Here is a 19,921-nt window from a genome sequence, read left to right as displayed (position 1 = left end):
TGACTGTCCTGTTGCCTAGGGGAGAGAGGAATGAAGGAAGATAGGTAAGAGGGAGGTCTCCACGAGAAACCCAGAAAAAGAAACGAGAGAGAATTAAGATGAACTGCCAGTTAAAACTCCTATAGGCCTATACTCTGGAAGTTGTTTCCCCTGGCTCTTGCTACAGGCCTGTCTGGCTAGCATGCTGAGTTGCCCAGTGGGAGCCCAGGTGGAAGTTGTTTTGCTGCACCCTACAGTGTGTCTCTCCTGCCCCAGGCTGTGGGCAAAGGGGCTGGAAGCTGGGCAGAGGGGCTGCTGGGAAAGGTGGAGGTTTTGGGCAGGGGGCAGGCTCAAAGGTGGAGTGGGTGGAGAAGGGGTGAGAGGTCAGGGATGTGGAATGTGACTAGGTGAAGTGATAAGACTCAGGTCTAGTTAGACCATAGCCCCTTTCACAATGCAGGTTGGTCCCGGAAAATTGCAGAATTGCCTTCTGTTTGATTGATTCTGGGATCGATCCCGGGTTGGGGACCTAACATTGCCGGGTTCAGTTCCAAAACGAGCTCTGTGTGAACAAAAGCCAGAACCAATGCTGTAAAGGGTGTGTCATGGTGATGACGTTATCGTGTGACTCTTTTACCAGGTGTTTTGAAGGCAGATCAACCTTTGTGATGAAAAAATATGTGCATACTTTAATGAAGCAGAGATCAGGTAGTTCCTCACTATCCATGCTTAAGCTGAGATCGTTAGCCAGTTTAAGTGAAAGTTAACATGCCTAGCATTTTCGACTTGTACATTACACATCACATCCTGATGTCACATGTCATTATGGGACCTTTACGGGTTGTGTGTGAACGCACGCACAGATTCCGGGAAATCACTGGCAGTGTGAATGAAACAAATCTAATGTTCTGGGAACAATTGCAGGGACACATTACCCATGTATTATCCAGAATCTCAGTGTGAAAGGGGCTCATGATTCTACCAGATCACTGCATTAGGGATAGGCCCCATTTTTAATCTGACATGAATAAAAATCCTGATTTGATTCTTAGATGTAATGTCCATTCAAACGGTTGTCATATCAGGGGCGGTGCCAGAGAATTTTTAACGCAGGTGCTTAGTGGGTGCTAGATCAACGATAGGGGGAGCTGGGCAATAAATAGTCAATATGACCAAAACAAAGTGTTATTATTATTATATTTTTGTATGAATAATAAAATCTCTATATAGGTGCATTTCAAATGTTTCTGAGGAGTGTGGGAGTATTATCGCTTACTATGACATGGGGGTGCCTGCGCAGTCTTTTATTTGAATAAAATGCTGACATTACAAAATGTGCAACTGCAAATGCATCACAGTGTATTGCATTGCAGTAGTTATGCATGTGTAATGAGTCAAATTTTTGTTTTATTAAATTTTTTATGGGGGTGCTTTGGTTTTTCTTGGTGGTGATGGAGCACTTGCTAGTCCCCCCAGCGCCACCCATGTGTCATATCTTAAGGTCCTAAGTCATGTCTAATCATACCTTGTCTTCTGAATTTTTTGTAATCTTTTGGAATGAGGTCATTTTAGTGTTTCATCAGCTGAGCAATTAGCACTATGAAACAACCTTGTACATACTCTACATCTAGCCTAATTTTATCAAATTTAATATGGCATTTACCCTAACTAAGGTCCATTACTATTAAAATTAGCATAGCTTGAGGCTAACAGCATTAGCATGTTGACGTTTGCGGACACTGATAACATACTTACAGTATACTTTAGAATAGGTTCTGGGTATAGTTCTGTAATGAAACAATTTTGGAAAATTATTAAGCTTCTCCTGCAAAAATACACAACATTCTGGTGTAAAATACACAATTTCTGGATTTCCACAACTGCACTTTCTGGTTATTTCTGAATCAAAATACTTAAAAAGCATTTTAGAACAAAGTGAGATGTTAGTAGTGGTATCTAACCTAGATTGATGGTGAGATTAATCAGCCCAAAACCAGAATGTTTGCCTTCATTTGTCAAGTTTGAATAGAATATGTTGCAATGAATTTGAAACTGGTTAAGTGTTGGTGCAGTTGTTGTCAAAGTTGGCATATTTAACCTCGTCTCCCATGTAGCATAAATTTCAGTGTGTTAATCATTGTGGACTGGCTGTATTATTTTTGGATAGTGTGTTGTTCCAGAAGGGAAACAGCAGTGCTATATGTCATAAGTGTGGGTCTGCTGTATATGCCTACAAGCGCTAATGAACACACTAGCCTGTTTTGGCTCTGGTGTTTGGCTCGTGTCAGTAGGGGCATTCACAAAATCCACAGCTCTGGTGTTGGGAGAGATGGAGTGGATCTCTTTTTTTCCCCTTTCTCTATCTGGATCCCACCCCCTCTTCCTCTATCTGTCCTTGTGTTTGATAAAGAGGAGAGAGGACAGCCATCAGACCGAGCATGTATTCATTACCGTCTTCCATCACGCTTCTGGCCCCGCATGCCAGCACTTTGGCTAGCCCATTAACTAGCCCCGATGTGGTTCAGCCCAGCCTGGTTCGGTGGAGGCATGGGGGTCTGTGCAGGGTGGGGGGGTCTGCTCTTGAACCTCCTAGAATTATCTGCAGATTAGGTGCTGTGGAGGCTGCCGCCATCACCATGTGTTTCTGTTATCGCGGTCCCAATTAACAGGCCCTGTTCGAGGCGGGGTGGCAGGCCCATCCCTGGACATCAGAATGTGTCCTTCTGCCAGTCCTGTCTTCCCATTCTTCCCTCCCTCGCTACACCCTTCCATCCTGTGCTCCACCCCTCCACATGGGACAGGCTGGCAAGGAGAAGGCCAGCACCAGGGGCAACCACCAGAGCAGCCTGTTAATTCGGTAATGAGTCACAACATGAAAGAAAGTTTGGGGATGGAATGTGGAACAAGTGAGAAACAAACTGTCAGAGAGGGAGAAAATCTGAAAAGAAAGGAAAGGTCGGTCAAGCCTGTAAATGCGGAAATTACAGGAGCGCGGAAGGAGCCCCATGTTTTCGCACCCATTCCAGTCGCCAGTTCTTTTCTCTCTCTATTTCTCCCCCCTCACTTTTTTCTTTCTGTTTCTTTTCTAATTTAACTTTTCATTGAAATTTCTTACCCTGTTTAGTGCTCTTGCCAAGTTCCCCGACGGACAGATGACAAAAGCCCCCTAAAAGCCATGTGATCTTCCATTTTCCGACAGCCACACTTCTGAGGATTAAAGCTATTTAATGACTATAATCTCCCTCTTTCTCAAAAGTGATTTCTCACATTCTGTCGCAGTCAGAGGGATTGCATTAGCATTAATAGATTTATAATTCACCAGAATGACCACATGTGCCAGGAGGTTTTTTTTTTCTTTTGGGCTCCATTCTTTTCCTCTACTCTGCCTCTTTTTTCCCCTCTTTTTTCTGGCTCTGAACTCAAGCAAGTGTTTCTTTGTATCTCTTGCACTGTGGTACATGTCTGTGTCTCAGCAGGACGGCCTACCTGTCAGTCGGCACCCCCATACCTCCCCCCATCACCTCCACAGTGGCTGGATCAGAGAATGGCCTGTCAGGGGCCACGGTCTCATTGTGCAGCCAAAGAATTCACCACGGTTAAGTCCCTTATGGGCTTTTCATCTGGGCTCTTTCATTGGGCCACTGCAACACTTTCTCTCCCGTGTTGCAAGGGTTTTAGGTTGTGTTGGGATAGCTCTTATCCTGACACGGACACAAAAGCATGAGAACAGAACAGAGGGAGGGCACTGTACTTGAAAGAGGGTGGGGAAATTGGTGTGTGAGAGGTGGGCCGGGATGTCTTACGCTAAATGTAATCTGAGAAAGTGAGTGAGACTGGAGCAGAAAATGAAAGGGGTACATAAGAGGGTACACATGGGCACAAACATGAGTACTTTCTTTTTATTATTAGACATTCTGTGTATACTCTTTTAACATAAGATTTTTTTTCCTATATTCTGTTAAAAGTAGGGCAAGTAAATCCCATCCTAAAGCGTGAGATGCCACAACATAATTTATTAAATACTTAAATGGTAAATCTGAATTACCTTAACCTGGAAAGGGCTCCCATTTGATAGAATGACCTCTTTAAGTATTTTCCTGATGTCACACTCTCTTCTTTTATTTTACCCCTTTACTGATATCTCTATTTTTAACTTTTTCTTTACTCCAGCTCTGAATTCATTTCTCGCTTAGAGCTAAATTCATAATTCATGGTTTTACAAATTTCTACCCACAAACCCCCGTGGAGATTTATTTGTTCTGCACAGCACCTACATTTTAAAGTGGATCGATTCATCACTTGAATTTATTTTCTACAAATTCTGCTGTGCTCACCTTTGTGTAATGGGAGAGTAGTGGGCGGAAGTAAAATCCAACAATTGCCATATGGAGTTGAAGTTATTAGTTTATACAATACACGCTGAGGTGATGCACTTTCTTTGTTCTTTTTTTACTTTTCTCTTTTCCCATTGCATTGGGTTATAGATTGTGACTCTGTTTCAGTGGGTTTTTCATTTCTAATTAGAATACTGAGCATAGGAGGCCATTGTTACATTTGGCTTGTGAGTGCCAATGGAGCTTTTAGTGGATGCAGAGCATTATCCTCTGTAAACATAAATTTTTTTGGGATCTGTTATACCGGAGGCTTTTTCAACGCATTAAGAGTGAACATACAACTTAGAGAAAATAAAGCAAACAAACAGTGCACTGATAGAAAATTCTGTGTTTGTCTGAGCCGCAGTGGGACTTTGTGCTCACAGCATCCCTGCTCAATAAGTCATGAGCTCTCTCCCTTGCTTTCCTTCGGAGTCTGCTAGTTGAGATTCTAAATAGATGACGTGTGGACTGTGTCAGGCCCCATCAGATTGCACAAAGCAGGACAGAATTAAGAGCAACCCGCTTTGTATATCTTTGTATAATGTATGCCTGCATTAATCTAGACTGGCCATGTGTTTGCACAAACAGCGAAAAAACATAAATAATCCAGTGCTATGATTTTGTATGCATTGTGCAGTAAGAGAGCCTTCCTTCCTGAATGTGCTTTAATCACTTTTGAGAAGCTTTTCAATCTGGTGACCATAATGAAAATATGATAACGCAGATCCAAATCTGGGGGATATGTGCATGAGCTTGTTTGCTGAGGGAGGATAAGAGGATAAAAAATACATCTTTGTCCTTATTTCTCTATTCCTTTGGGGTTTACTGTCTTTAGTTCTTTGCTTCTATTTTGATATTTTCTCTGCCTCTTTAACATTTTAATTCTGTCTGTGTTTTGCATTGCAGATGGTGATGATGACCCCGGGCTCTCCTGGGTGGCGTCCTCTCCCTCTAGCAAAGACGTGGCATCGCCGTCACAGATGCTAGGGGATGGCTGCTGCGATATGGGCATGGGCACAGGGGAGGAAGAAGGGGGCTCTGGCCTGCCTTATCCCTGCCAGTTCTGCGACAAGTCCTTCAGTCGCCTCAGCTACCTGAAGCGTCACGAGCAGATCCACAGTGACAAGCTGCCCTTCAAATGCACCTTCTGCAGTCGTTTGTTCAAACACAAACGCAGCCGTGATCGTCACGTCAAGCTGCACACCGGTGACAAGAAGTACAGTTGCCAGGAGTGCGAGGCAGCATTTTCTCGCAGCGATCATCTCAAGATCCACCTCAAGACACACAGTTCTAGCAAACCATTCAAGTGCAGCATTTGCAAGCGTGGCTTCTCTTCCACCTCCTCTCTCCAGAGCCACATGCAAGCTCATCGGAAGAACAAGGAACACCTGGCAAAGAAAGACCAGGGTAAGCGAGATGGATCTAGCAGTGATGTAGCTGACCAGGACCAGGACCTATACATGTGCGATTACTGCGAGGAGACATTCAGTCAGACAGATGAACTTGAGAAACACGTGCTAACGCAGCATCCCCAGCTCTCAGACCGCGCAGAGCTTCAATGCATCCACTGCCCTGAAATCTTCAGCGATGAAGGCTCTCTTCTCACCCATATTGACAGAATGCATGCCAACAAGAAACACAAGTGCCCCATGTGCGCTGAGCAGTTCCCATCTGTAGAGGAGGTCTATTGTCATCTTGACAGCCACCGGCAGCCAGATTCCAGCAACCACAGTGCCAGTCCTGATCCAGTCTTGGGAAGCGTGGCGTCAATGAGCAGCGCTACCCCTGATTCCAGTGCCTCCCTGGAGAGAGGATCAACCCCAGACTCCACCCTTAAGCCTGGTCAGAGCAGACGAAAGCTAGCACCTTCTTCAGATCATGATGATGGAAGCTGGTCAGGCAAAGTAACCTATAGTTGTCCATATTGCTCCAAGAGAGATTTTAACAGCCTGGCTGTCCTTGAGATTCATCTGAAGACTATCCATGCAGACAAACCTCAGCAGAGCCACACTTGCCAGTTATGTCTGGAAACCCTGCCTACTCTCTATAACCTTAATGAGCATGTGCGTAAAGCACATAGATCCAGTGGGAGCTCTGCATCAAACTTTCCCCTTCTGCAGTTCAGTAACGTTTCGGCCTTTCATTGCAACTACTGTCCTGACATGTTTGCAGACATCAACAGCCTGCAAGAGCACATTCGTGTTTCTCACTGCTTATCTGGTGGTGGTGTTGTTGCTGGATCCACCACTTTGGAGGGCAACCATGCTTTCTTCTGCAACCAGTGCTCCATGGGTTTCCTTACAGAGTCCTCACTCACTGAGCACATCCAGCAGACCCATTGCAGCAGTGGGGGAGGTGTGACCAAGATGGAGTCCCCAGTCTTGCAGCCCTCGCAGTCCTTCATGGAAGTGTATTCTTGCCCTTACTGCACCAACTCTCCCATCTTCGGTTCCCTCCTCAAACTCACCAAACACATTAAAGAGAATCACAAGAACATCCCACTCGCCAACAACAAGCGCAAAGTCAAAGTGGCAGACTTGAGCCCAGCCTCATCTGACGTGGAGATATCCTCACCCAAACGCCATAGGGTGACTGGTGACAGCACTCCAGCAGTTGCTAATGGAGACTATCCCTGCAATCAGTGTGACCTTCGATTCACCAGCTTTGAGGGCTTCCAAGCCCATCTCAAGTCCCACCTAGAACTGTTACTGAGGAGGCAGTCTTGCCCACAGTGCAACAAAGAGGACTTTGATTCTCAAGAGGCACTGCTTCAGCACTTGACGATTCACTACACCACCACTTCCACCCAGTATGTCTGTGAGAGCTGTGACAAACAGTTCTCTTCTGTAGACGATCTGCAAAAGCACTTGCTAGACATGCATACATTTGTGCTGTACCACTGCACACTGTGTCAGGAGGTCTTTGATTCAAAGGTGTCTATACAAGTCCACCTGGCTGTCAAGCACAGCAATGAGAAGAAAATGTATCGCTGTACGGCCTGTGCTTGGGACTTCCGCAAAGAAAGTGACTTGCAGTTACATGTGAAGCACAGTCATTTGGGTCACCCTACCAGTACCGGGGCAACCGGAAAAGCACGCAAATGCATATTCTGTGGGGAGACCTTTGGCACAGAAGTAGAGCTCCAGTGTCACATCACTACTCACAGTAAAAAGTATAACTGCCGACTCTGTGGGAAGGCCTTCCATGCCATTGTCCTTTTGGAAAGACATCTCAGAGAGAAGCACTGCATTTTTGATGGAGGAAATGGCAATGGAAATGGAGGAAGCCAAAATGGAACACCCAATGGGGTAACTCAAAGCTCTAAGCGTTCCACAGCAGGATCGACTGTAGCTGCTGAGCAAGCAGATTTGCAGAACATGCTATTAAAAGGAGGAAATCAGGAAACAGCGAACAGCCATGAAGCTAGCGGTGGTGAAGAGGAGCTTGATGCCTCAGAGCCAATGTATGCCTGTGACATCTGTGGTGCGGCCTACACCATGGAGTCTCTGCTTCAAAACCACCGCCTTCGAGACCACAATATCAGGCCTGGTGAGGACGATGCAGGCTCAAGAAAAAAGAAGGCAGACTTCATCAAGGGTAACCACAAGTGCAATGTTTGCTCACGAACCTTCTTTTCTGAGAACGGCTTGAGGGAACATGCTCAGACGCACCGTGGCCCAGCAAAACACTATATGTGTCCCATCTGTGGAGAACGCTTTCCTTCACTGCTTACTCTCACTGAGCACAAGGTCACACACAGCAAGAGCCTGGACACAGGCAACTGCCGTATCTGTAAGATGCCCCTGCAGAGTGAGGAAGAGTTCATTGAGCACTGCCAGATGCACCCTGACCTAAGGAACTCCCTCACAGGCTTCCGCTGTGTAGTTTGCATGCAAACTGTCACTTCAACTCTCGAACTGAAGATTCATGGAACTTTTCACATGCAGAAGATCTCGTCTTCTGGGGTCAGTGGCGGTGGAGGAGGATCAGCCTCGTCATCTCCCAATGGCCAGCTGCAGGCCCACAAACTCTATAAATGTGCCCTGTGTCTCAAAGACTTCAAGAATAAACAAGAACTGGTCAAGATAGATGTGAACGGCCTGCCTTATGGTCTTTGTGCTGGCTGCATGAGTCGGGGTACAAACGGCCAGTCCCCAACTGTTGTTGTCACCCCACAAGAGGCTGGGGAGAAGGGCACCACTGGACTGCGCTGCCCAGAGTGTGCTGTTAAATTTGAGACCCTGGAAGACCTGGAAAACCACGTTCAGGTGGACCATCCTGAGATGAGCCCTGAGACCAGTGGAGTTAAGAAAGTTACTGATGCTTCACCTGTCCCTAAAGTAAGTGCCAAAGCCTCACCCTCATGATAACCTGATAAAACCTGATAGTCTCAATTATATGTACTTTTGTCTGAAAGGGTATTAAAGTGTACTTGATAGTTCAATAAAAAACTGAAGATCAAAGATGACTCTTAGCCATTGTCAACAAGGATTGGGCTGTTTGACAGAAATGTTCTATCACAAAATGGTTTTGTATTTGCTTAGGGTATTTTTTAGGTCATTTGAGGTTTGCCTCTAGTTCTCAAATTTGTGTTCTTTCTCTACCTTTTCTCTTTTTGTGTTTCTTTTCCTATTATCTTTTTTCTTTTGGCAGTTCAAAGAAGAATTTTATGCAATTTCTTTTGAAAAGTGGAGACATTGCCAGCAACCATTTTCTGGCAGTATTTTTAGTGTATAAGTTCCCTGTGTTCCCAAAGTGTTCTGAGTCAAAGAGAGATGTGTGAATTCATGGCTACATTACTACTGGCCCCAGAGGGTTCAGCAGCCTCATCTTGCTGGGCTATTGTACAGCCTGTTCGCTTCACTAGATATTGACAGTGAACTTCCAGGGACGCTCAATCTTTACCTGTGTTTTTGTCTCAGCTCAGTGTAACAGATAGGAGAATCTCTGCCTTTTCCCCCCTCGTTGTAGCATAGGATAGTTCTGGTGTTTGCAAGTGTGTGGAGAATTAAAAAACTCTGTTCAATGTGAATTTCAGTTCTGTATTTTTCTTTGTAGAAGAAGACATATCAGTGCATCAAATGCCAAATGACCTTTGAGACAGAACGAGAGATCCAGATCCATGTTGCCAATCATATGATCGGTAAGTCAACCCCATAGATTCCTTTGCTAGTGCGTGTGTGTTTGTGTGTATTTATGTGTGTGTGTTTGTGTGTTTGGCTGCTTGCCAGTCGCTCCTCCTGCTTTCCTACCCTTATTTGCTGCCTTAGTCTTGCCCCAGCACTCTCTCTCACTCCCTGCACACAGGTGTGAGACAGACAGGTGAAATGAACAGCTCTATTTCTGGAAGTGCAGACATCGCTCTCAACAGCTGTTCCATTGTTTAACACTTGACTACGCAGCTGAGGCCTCGGCTGCAGGTCTGATTGCTCTGTTAACTCTTCACCATGCAGCCGAGACCAGGACTGCAGGTCTCGCTCCTTCAGCAAAGGCCAACAAACAATTAGGTTCTCTTTTATTCCCCTTCATTTCATTCCTTTAGCCTGTCGTGGATAATTACATGCACTTTGCTCTTTGTTGCAGATATTTTACCAATAGAGTAGCTACATGTGTATGTGGAGGGGGTGTTATTTACCGATGTTGGAATTCATATTATGATAGATTAGGTGGACTAATAAAAGGCTCTGTGGCTTAAGTTATAGGAATGTGTTTCCTCAAATACTAGCATGCTATGGAGTGCTAGGTGGGACTTGTTAATGATTGGCTCCTGGTGGATGATAGTTTACATCCCGTGTTTCTTGTTTCTTTGGCAAATGGCCCTGGCTGCAGTGTATGAGCTTAACTGAACAGTTCCTCTGTAGGTGTTTTATATGCCTCCTCCCTTGGTGTTGTTATTCTTTAAGTAATAATTGCTGCTGCAGCACACTGTAGTGTAGATTAACGAGCTGGGCCTGTGAGTAATTTCACAGAACAAACGGCGCAATGCTTTGAGCCTCAGCAACTTCCAGGCCTTCTCCAGACCTGACAGCCGATACTAGAGCAGAGCCGCCTGATATATTCTTAGAGTTCTAGTCTGCATACTGCATCTGTCTTTAGAAAGGCCATTGTGCCTAACCACATAGACTTGTGTGTTTGTTCGCAATCTACACTTTTCTTTTTGTCTGTTCTTATTTTAGGTGGGAGGAATTTTGAGTTTAATTCAAGGGCCCTTTGGTTCCATGTTCATTTTCTCCTTCATATAATGAACATGGAAGTGCTTAGCACCCAATTATTCCCATATTAGCCGCCCTGACTTTAACCTCCCATCCACCTATCTTTCTCCATCCCTCTTTCCCATCTCACCTGACCCTTCACTATTCAATCACAACCTAACTGCATCCAACCTGCCCAATCTCAGACCAACACAATCCAATTTGGACCACGCTGAGTGCTCTTTCCTTTCATCCCTCCATCCTCTCTCACTTTTCCTCTCTGAAGATACTGATGCTAGAGATAAAGGCTGTGTGTGAGACGGCAAGGCGGATTGTATGTCTCTCCCCATCACCATGCAGGGAATTTTGGGTTAATTAACATCATAATTGTCAGAAAAGCTGGAGGAGATTAATTATGGAATTGAGGCAGATTATTTTAAGTGCCGTTGTTATTTTATTCTTTTTTCCACCCCTCTTCAAAGATTGATGACGTCTTTGAATAATGAAAAGGGAGTCGTGTATTAACCTTTATCAGACTCTGCGTTAGGCGCCAGAAAATTGAAGCGAGATCACAAAGGAGTTCTAGATTTAGCGCTTTTGCACTCTGTCTTCCTCTTTCTTTTTGAGATTACGAAGCAATCATTAAATAGCTACACTATCTGTCAGCTTTGATATATGACTAGTGAGGCTATTATACAACTTTGATATTTAAGCCTGTCTTTTATGTTGGAATTTACAAGCATGCACAGTGCTTTTTATTTAATTTATTTTTTTACATAATCAAACAGGTATACTTGCATCATGCAGCTCTGTGACCACTTGTAAAGCATTTTGAGTGACCAAGGTCATTGTAGATGGGACAACCATTATCAGCCTCATACTTTAATCACAATCATAAGTGCTATCAGATTTTAAAAGGCCTTTTTCAATTTCTAGAACAATGTAGCTGAAATCAATTTAGGCATGTTATTTATGCACAAATGCATGTATAAAAATATATAAGCTTTTAAAATCTTAAGTAATTCAAGCTATGAAATTCACTATAATTCATGTTAAAGGGATACCCCACCCCAAAATAAAAGTATGTTACATTGTCAAGGTCCAGAAAAGTATGAAAAGCATCGTCAGAATAGTCCATTTTCCTTAAGTGATTCAACCCTAACATTATGAAATGACGGCAATACTTTTTTGGGCACAAAGAAAACAAAAATACGACTTTATTCAACAATTCCTCTCCTCTGTCTCTCCCCACATCACCGTAGTGCCATTTTGGCGAATCTGAGCTGTACGCAGGCGGCATACACTATACTGTGTCAGCTGCGCTGCATTGATACGCTATTTTTCTTCAAACCAAAGTGTAAATGTATGTAGAAAACGTATTCTTGTGGCACGGCTGACACAGAAGAGCATATGCTGCCTGTGGGACAGTCTCAAGACTCACGGTTTTCATCCAAAATATCTTAAATTGTGTTCCGAAGACAAACAAAGCTTTTAAGGGTTTGGAATGACATGGAGGTAAGTGATTAATTAAAAAAAATCATTTTAGGTTGGAGTATCCCTTTAAGTCAAGAATGGTCTTTTCTTATAATAATGGTATGCTGCAATTTATGAATCAGTCATTTTGTAGACAGCCTCGTTTATATTATGTGTGCTTTCTGATTTGTCACGTCAATATCTAACAATTACTTAAATAGCTGAATTTTGACAGCAAATGGACTCGGTGTAGTTTCACTGTGACATATATTTAATTGTTGCTGATTATTTGACTTGAACTTACTAATTGAGTGAGCATTAGTAGGCTACATGTTCTTCTCCTGCCGTGTTAAATAGAACAATTTAGCTTTGTGCTTTTTCCTCACAGTTTGGCAGCTGTGGAAATCGCACGAATTTGATCTCTCCGCCTCCTGTGTTTCATCAGTGCTTTCACTATGCATATTCATGCATGCTTCTCTGCCAAAAGCAGCTGTGTATGTGAGTGTGGTCTTTGCATATACATTGAATGAAGTTGATGTGTGGAAGTCCCTGTGCATTCCTACCCACACATACCTGCTCTTATATATGATTGACACATCTGATAAAAGCTTGCATACACAGACAGTCACATTCTGTCAACCGCAAGTTTTTTTTTTTGTCAACATCCTCCCTGCTCGTGGATACACAGACACACAGTTCCCAGTTTCAGTCCTCCTACCTTTTTGCCGAGGTGTGATCATACCTCACCTAGCCTCCCACATCCCCCCACTTTCCCGCTCCACCCCCTCCCCTCTCTCGCTCTCACAGTCACCAGTAGGCTGAGGTGACACCTCATCTCAATCAGTTTACCTCCTCAAACTTGCAACATCTGCTCCCCTCTCTTCCTCTCCTCTCCTCTTTTCTCTTGTGTCCTTCCTGTGAGCGCCCCACCACTGCGTGAGCACACTGCCTGTGTCATCTTCTGTACCGTCACTTTGCTCTGCCGGCAAACCAAGAGGAACATGCACCAATCACGAGAGATTTTCCTCCCACAAATAAAAAAAATAAAAAATCCCACACACACCTTCAACATTCGTTTTACACACCTGAAGGCTTCCTAAGGCATGCTTCAGGTAGTTAGGGCACCTTGAGGTTTTGTGACTTGATCTTTAATTTAGGTTTAGATTATGTTGGTGTCATTTCAAATCTGGCATTGAGCATAGGTGAGGGAATCGATAAAGATTTCGAGCTGTTGCGGTTTGCTGCAAAAGAGCTTGATTACACTGAGATGGGAGGGGTGGAAAAAGCCTAGTGTTTTAATTAATCCGACTGGTGAGGCAGGCGAATGCGATCAGAGCTCCGTTCTCCAGGAGGCGGTGAGCCTGGAGGAATGTGGGTTTATTTTTCCCTGCCTGTTGATTGAAGCCGTGTGATTATTTAATGTAGACGTTTGTCTCTGTGCGGAGAGACCGCGTAACGATTTTCCTTAGCACGGAGGCGGCAATCCGCATGTACGGGAAAAATGAATTTCATTAGCGCTGCCCTGATTTCATCAAACAACCGACGGCTCCAGACTGCACTGGGTCATGCAGACTTTTATTTACTGTGTGGTTTTTCTACTGCATTATCATTAGTTTCATATTGCAGTGATAGTCTGTTTATCTTCTGTTCAGGTTCTTCTCTCATTGGTTCAAGGCTCTGTCAACCTGCAAAGCAGTCGCATCCCATTGGTCTGTTTGAACTTGACTCATTTTTTTTTTATATTCTGAAAATAAATTATCTTTTGTGAAATGGAGACTTTTTACTGCACACTGTGATTCAGATGCATGTCAAATAGTGCTGTCAAACGATTATTTGCGTCCAAAATAAAAGTTTTTGTTGACATAATATATATGTGCGTACTTTGTATATTACGTATATATATAAATATACAAACATACAGTATATATTTAGAAAATATGTACATGTATTTACATGTATATATTAATATTCATATATTTTATTTTATATGTAAATATGTTTAATATATAAACATAACATATTTTTCCAAAATATATACATGCATGTGTGTGTATTTACATATACATAATAAATATACACAGTACACACATATATTATGTACACAAAAACTTATTTTGGATACGATTAATCACAATTAATCATTTGACACCACTAATGTAAAGCTAATCTATTTACACAATCCAAGTAGGGTTTTTAATCAACCCAAGCCATCTAAATTTTTAAGTATTTATTATACAGCACATGCAGCTTTGTATGACCTCATATTAATTGTCAGACTATATTAAATGTTTGTAGTCTAATTTGTCACACTACAGGGCAATTTGTGGGAAATACAGTAGTGAATGATTCTTTCTGGCTTACCAGAGAAACAGAATGCTGGCAATAACAGTAATATTTTCACACCCCATCCGAAAGCACACACTCCATAATGTGAGAGCCAGTGTAAAACCTCTCATTTCCCCTGTGAGGAGACAGATACTGCACTTCACATTTTACTGCCCCACACCAAGACCTGTCTCAGCCATGACACAGCCTGGACTCGAGGAGTAGAGCTGAGAATTGTGGTGCATTGTGGCGTTTAGTTGTGTTTGACTGGTGATGGAATGTAAAGAGACTGTTATAGAAGGAACCTAAACAGGATGATAAAAAAACATAAAAATGGGCATTATTTACATCTTGGTAATTTTTTGTCACCTACATAGTATTTTGGAGTTTTTTCTTTCCAACACAGATGTTACACAACCTTTGCCTTTGCACGCAATAAGAGTTTACATGGCTCCACAGTAAGTTTTTAAGGATGTTCATTTCGTTGTTTTGGTTTGTCAAAATAGATTAAGAGTTAAAAAATTAAAAAAGAAAGATTATATAAAAAAATGCTGAAAATAAAATGTAGAATTTAATTAACTTTTAGTGTTTTAAAATTATACACGCACAAACAATACAAATATTTTTTTTAATATTACGTTCTCTTTACCAAAAATTATTTCAATACATTTTTTATTGTAAACCTTATGAACACCCTGTAAATGACAGAATCTTCATTGTTGGGTGAACTATCCCTACATTTCACTCCATTAAGGATCAGAATACAGCATGTATGCTTATGCAGATGTGCATCAAAAAAAATCCTCTCACTTTCTACAGCATCTATCTAATAAAGCAAAACAGATTTCAAATTACACTTTGGCAGTACAAGCACATAAAAGACACCATTTTGATTCGTTCCTGTAATGACAGGGATGCAGATGAAAATGAGAAGGGGAGCTCGATCCAGCTCAGTGAGTTTATATTCATATTAATATAACAGAACCCCTCTGAGCCAGGCTGTTAGTTTGGGGGCAAAAAGATGTCTTGTCCCACTGTTGGGCCACCCTCAAGGGGATGTGTCCACATAGTCACAGGCATCTCAGTGCACTGCTTTTAATTTTAGTCTTCATTTAGCACAGCACCCCTTGATGATCACCTCTGCGCAGCGGCGCGCCCTGCTGGCGGGGGGAGAGCCGACGCAAACGCGCACTCTTGAGAGGGAATGCTAGAAATCACACACACGTATACCTACATACACACATCTCACACCTGCAGGGGGCACCCCGTGGGTCTACATCTGCACAATAGAAAACAATAAAACCTGCAGAAAAAAAATCCCCTGTGCTCCTGAAAGACCTTCACACACAAAAGATGTGCACCGAAAAATCATAGTAATAAAAATACAGACAGACTGACAGATAAGCAAGACAAGAGAGGGAAAATAAGCTTGAGTAGCAAACAAGCAGACACAAAACACAAGGCCTCTCAAACAATACAGCGAGGAACTCGGCCTAGTGTTCCACACTTCCACCTTGACACGTTCTTGACACTCCTTGTGATAAGGTGTGATGTTTTATAATGTTTGTGTTTTGCTAGACGCACATAGCCTGGATTGTTTTTCAGGCCTCAATAGAGTCCTTGGGGTTTGACAAAGTTTCCTGTGTTTTTCTTTGCTTTTCATGTTGGGTGAGAGTATAGGAACAGTAGGAGAGGCTTTACTCATTTCACCTCTCCATCCATCCCCCCACCCCACACACCTCTATGTCCATCCGTCCATTTGGGTACGTCACAAAGAAAAGCATGCAGACACTAATGTTGCACTAATCACCAGCGTACAGAACTCACAGCACGTCCACTTTCCTCTCAATCGCCCTTAATCAGCCAACACATTTCAATTAGCATATTGTGTTTAACCTCCCCTTCATCTGCCTTTATTAGTGGATTGAGCTGTAGTCAGCCTCTTCACCCCCCTCCGTCCAACGTTGATTCTCCCTATCTCGTCTTCTCTCTCTCCTCATTTATCTTTTCCAAGGTCTCTTGTATCGCACGGCTGTGATCTGTGAAAGGATTGAGCGTTAGAGGACAAGTTGTTAAAGGGATAGTCCACCTAAAAGGTCTGTTTTGTCATGTCGTTACAAACTTGCACTGTATGAATTCCTTTCCTCTGTGGACCACAAAATAAGATATTTTTAAGAATGTTGGTAACTAAACGGTTGCAGTTTCCATTGACTTCCATTATATGGACAAAAAAAATTTGGAACCAAAACTGTTTGGTTATCAACATTATTCAAAAAATCTTCTTCTGGCTTCTGCACAAGATATAAATGCATACAGGTTTGGAACTACATGAATGATGATACAATTAAAATTTTTGGGAGGGACTTCTTCATGCAAAAATAAAAATACAATGGGGCTCCAAAGTTTGGGCACCCCTTGCAGAATCTGTGAAAATGTGAATAATTTTCAAAAGATAAGAGAGGTCATACTAAATGCATGTTTTTTTTATTTAGTACTGTCCTGAGTAAGATATTGTACATAAAAGATGTTTACATTTAGTAAACAAGACAAAAAAATTGCTGAAATTATTAAAATAACCCCATTCAAAAGTTTGGGAACCCTTAGTTCTTAATACTGTGTCCTGTTACCTGGATGATCCATGACTGTCTTTCTGTTTTGTGATGGCTGTGCTTGAGTCGCTTGTTTGTTCTGAACAGTAAAACTGAGAACTGTTCTTTAAGGTCCTGCAGATCCTCAGTTTTCCAGCATCTATGCATATTTGAACCCTTTCCAGCAGTGACTGTATGATTTTGAGATACATCTTTTCACACTGAGGACAATTGAGGCACTCAAACACAACTATTAAAAAAAGGTTCAAACATTCACTGATGCTCCAGAAGGAAACAAGATGCATTAAGAGCTGGGGGGTGAAAACTTTTGGAATTTGAAGATCAAGGTAGATTGTACTTAATTTGAAAGGGAAACATAAAAGTATATTTTGTTGCTTACGAAGGGCAGAACTAAATGGAAAAAAAATTATATTTCAACAAAATAAGAAAAATTTGGCCATCTTCATCGTGTTCAAAAGTTTTCACCCCCAAACTCTTAATCCATCTTGTTTCCTTCTGGAGCATCAGTGAATGTTTGAACCTTTTTTTAATAGTTGTATTTGAGTGCCTAAAATGATGACAAAAGTGTAATTTTAGAGGGAACTCACACCATAACAATGGTTATTTTTCTAGTTCCAGTGTATTTTGACAATTAAAGACATGCAAAACCATGGCAGCCCAGTCTCCCTCCATACCGTCACCATGAGTGAGCCATGACCCCCATGTCTGACCCCTCCTCCACCATCTAACCCTCATGTGATCATAGAGCTGCTGACTAACTGTCACCCTGCCTTCTCTTTCCTGCCTGTCGGACGGCCCATAGGAGAGCCTGCCCAGCTGCAAGGTTTGTTCCCCCTTATCTCTCTCCATTCTAAGCTAGATTACCTGAATGAATGACCCCCCTCCAGCACACATACATCTCTCACTGCTTGAGTAGAAGGACCGGGGCTATAGTATAGAACAGTGCATGATTGGTCACATAAAGGGGTCATGCCATACTTTTATCACTTGTCATTCATTTTCCTTCAGGTCCCCATAATTTAGTTTTCATGCTCTTTTTCCATACTCTCAGAATTAAACAGACCGTTTTTGTAGCATGTTAAAGGAGAAATGGCTTTTACTTGGGAGCCTCCACCCTTCAGCAACAGTCTTTGCAAAGGCGGATTTATGTTGTGACAGGATTAAAATAATAATGTGTTGTGGACTTCCCTCACATCTTGCGTTTTTGTTAGTTTTATAAGTGGAGTAAAAGTATTTTCTTGTTATGGTGGTTTAGTTCCATAGAATAGGAGTTGTATCAATTAGGGGATATGGTGGTATCAAATTTTCCTGTTGCAATTAATTTCTGATGCTTTTATCACGGTATACAGTATTATCCCCGTATTGAAATTTAGTTTAAAAAAGTGGTCATAATACAGTATAACAGGTTAAATAACTTTTTTCTTATGTAAAAAATAACTGAACATTTAAATACAATAAATCAATAAAGAAAAATATATAGTTAAAAGTTTTACACAGATTAAAGTGCAAAAGGACCCATATGTATCACTTTACAGTAAGACCTCATTAGTTAACCATTAACATTCACAAAGAGCAATAGCTACATTGGCTACAGAAGATATTAATCTTTGTTAAAAAATACAAGTCTTAGATCACGATAGCTCTTTAAATAACACAGTTGCAATTTAGATTTTAACAATGTGTTATTAAATATTGGAATGCCTAAGATTGATGAATGTTCAGAAGAATTTTTTACTGGCAGTTTATGTAAACTAATGAATTAAATAATGTTAACTAATGAAGCCCTATTGTAAAGTGTGAAATAACAATAAAGAATCAAAACACTTTCAAACAATATTTAGGGCATGTTGTAGTCCAGATTTTTTTTTGAAAATGAATAGCCTATTAAGTATAAATACTTAAGTATTTGGCACTGTGATGAACATTGTAATGAATACACAAATCTGAATGGCTATTTAAATTATTTAAATATGTTTTAGAACGTTGCAGCTGCTTTATTTATGGGTTTCCAGGATAAGGGCTGCATTTTCTGCAGTTTAGTGCCATCTGCTGTCAGAGAGTGAATGTACTTTCATTCAGCGGTCTCTCAAGTGTTCCTCCATGTGCTTCTTATGCGTGCTTGTTTACATCAGAGCACACAGCATACAGCGTTGTCCAGATTGACAAGTTGATGGAAACAGTATTCTTAAAATTCATTCCAAATTCCAAAAAAATCTATCTGATTATTTCTTTAGTTTCATAAAATATGTTCTTTGAAAACATTTAGTAGAAGTTCAATTCTGTTTATTTAAATTCTTCTGTACAAACATATTTTTAATGTGATTGTCTTTTTTGTTGCATTATTTAAAATTCAGACACTTGAAATTTAAAAGACATTTATTTTAGAATAAACAGTTTATGAGACTCTCATTTCAGTTGTAGAATATGATTTAATTTAGAACGTGATGTCAAAAGGGGCGCAACTTTGCTCATATTATCATGTCATTTGATTTCTGTACCCCATTCCCTCTGCCAGTTTACACACACATACACCCACACACACTTTGTCATAGTGGTTATTTGTGCATGGGGCTAGGCCAGGGGCATGAATGCACATACACCTGAATGTGGCTGCTCTCCAGAGAGCATTGCTAATGTCACCGTTGATTCTTAGTTATTCATCGCAGTGATTCTGAGGCCTGGAGCACAAGTCACACATGTGTTGTCAAGGCAACGCCACATAGATGCTTGCCGTTTGACCCCAGGGTGTTCTCTGTGATGCCATTATAGTCTTCTTGTCTCAACTGTGGGTGCGCTTTTCCATATTTGAATCTTTGTCTTGTCACATCACAGCTATTATTTGTCGAAAATCTTTTTTTTCAATGTGCGCCAGCAAAGTCAGATAATTCTTTAGTGCATAGTGAAGGATTGCGGGATTGTCTCGTTGTGGTAAAGATGACCTGTGCTTATTTTTCTAACAGAAAGCAAT

At 41.8% G+C, this 19,921-nt stretch overlaps 1 protein-coding gene across 3 annotated transcripts in view; it reads left to right on the top strand.

The window, feature by feature from the left end:
• znf423 (zinc finger protein 423) overlaps nucleotides 1-19,921 on the top strand; it is a 154,194-nt gene that overhangs the window by 69,258 nt on the left and 65,015 nt on the right. For 2 of the 3 annotated variants that reach the window (XM_059506590.1, XM_059506588.1), the window contains 3 exons: nucleotides 5,262-8,695; nucleotides 9,414-9,498; nucleotides 17,756-17,776. In XM_059506590.1, the coding sequence (XP_059362573.1) occupies nucleotides 5,262-8,695; nucleotides 9,414-9,498; nucleotides 17,756-17,776 (3,540 nt within the window). The remainder of the gene's footprint in view (nucleotides 1-5,261; nucleotides 8,696-9,413; nucleotides 9,499-17,755; nucleotides 17,777-19,921) is intronic. The other variant, XM_059506589.1, reaches the window with a different exon arrangement.

The sequence above is a fragment of the Carassius carassius genome, chromosome 23 (genome assembly GCF_963082965.1).
Source record: "Carassius carassius chromosome 23, fCarCar2.1, whole genome shotgun sequence".
NCBI lineage: Eukaryota > Metazoa > Chordata > Actinopteri > Cypriniformes > Cyprinidae > Carassius > Carassius carassius.
Note: the sequence above shows the minus strand (reverse complement) of the source record. Positions and strands in the feature narration are given on the sequence as shown.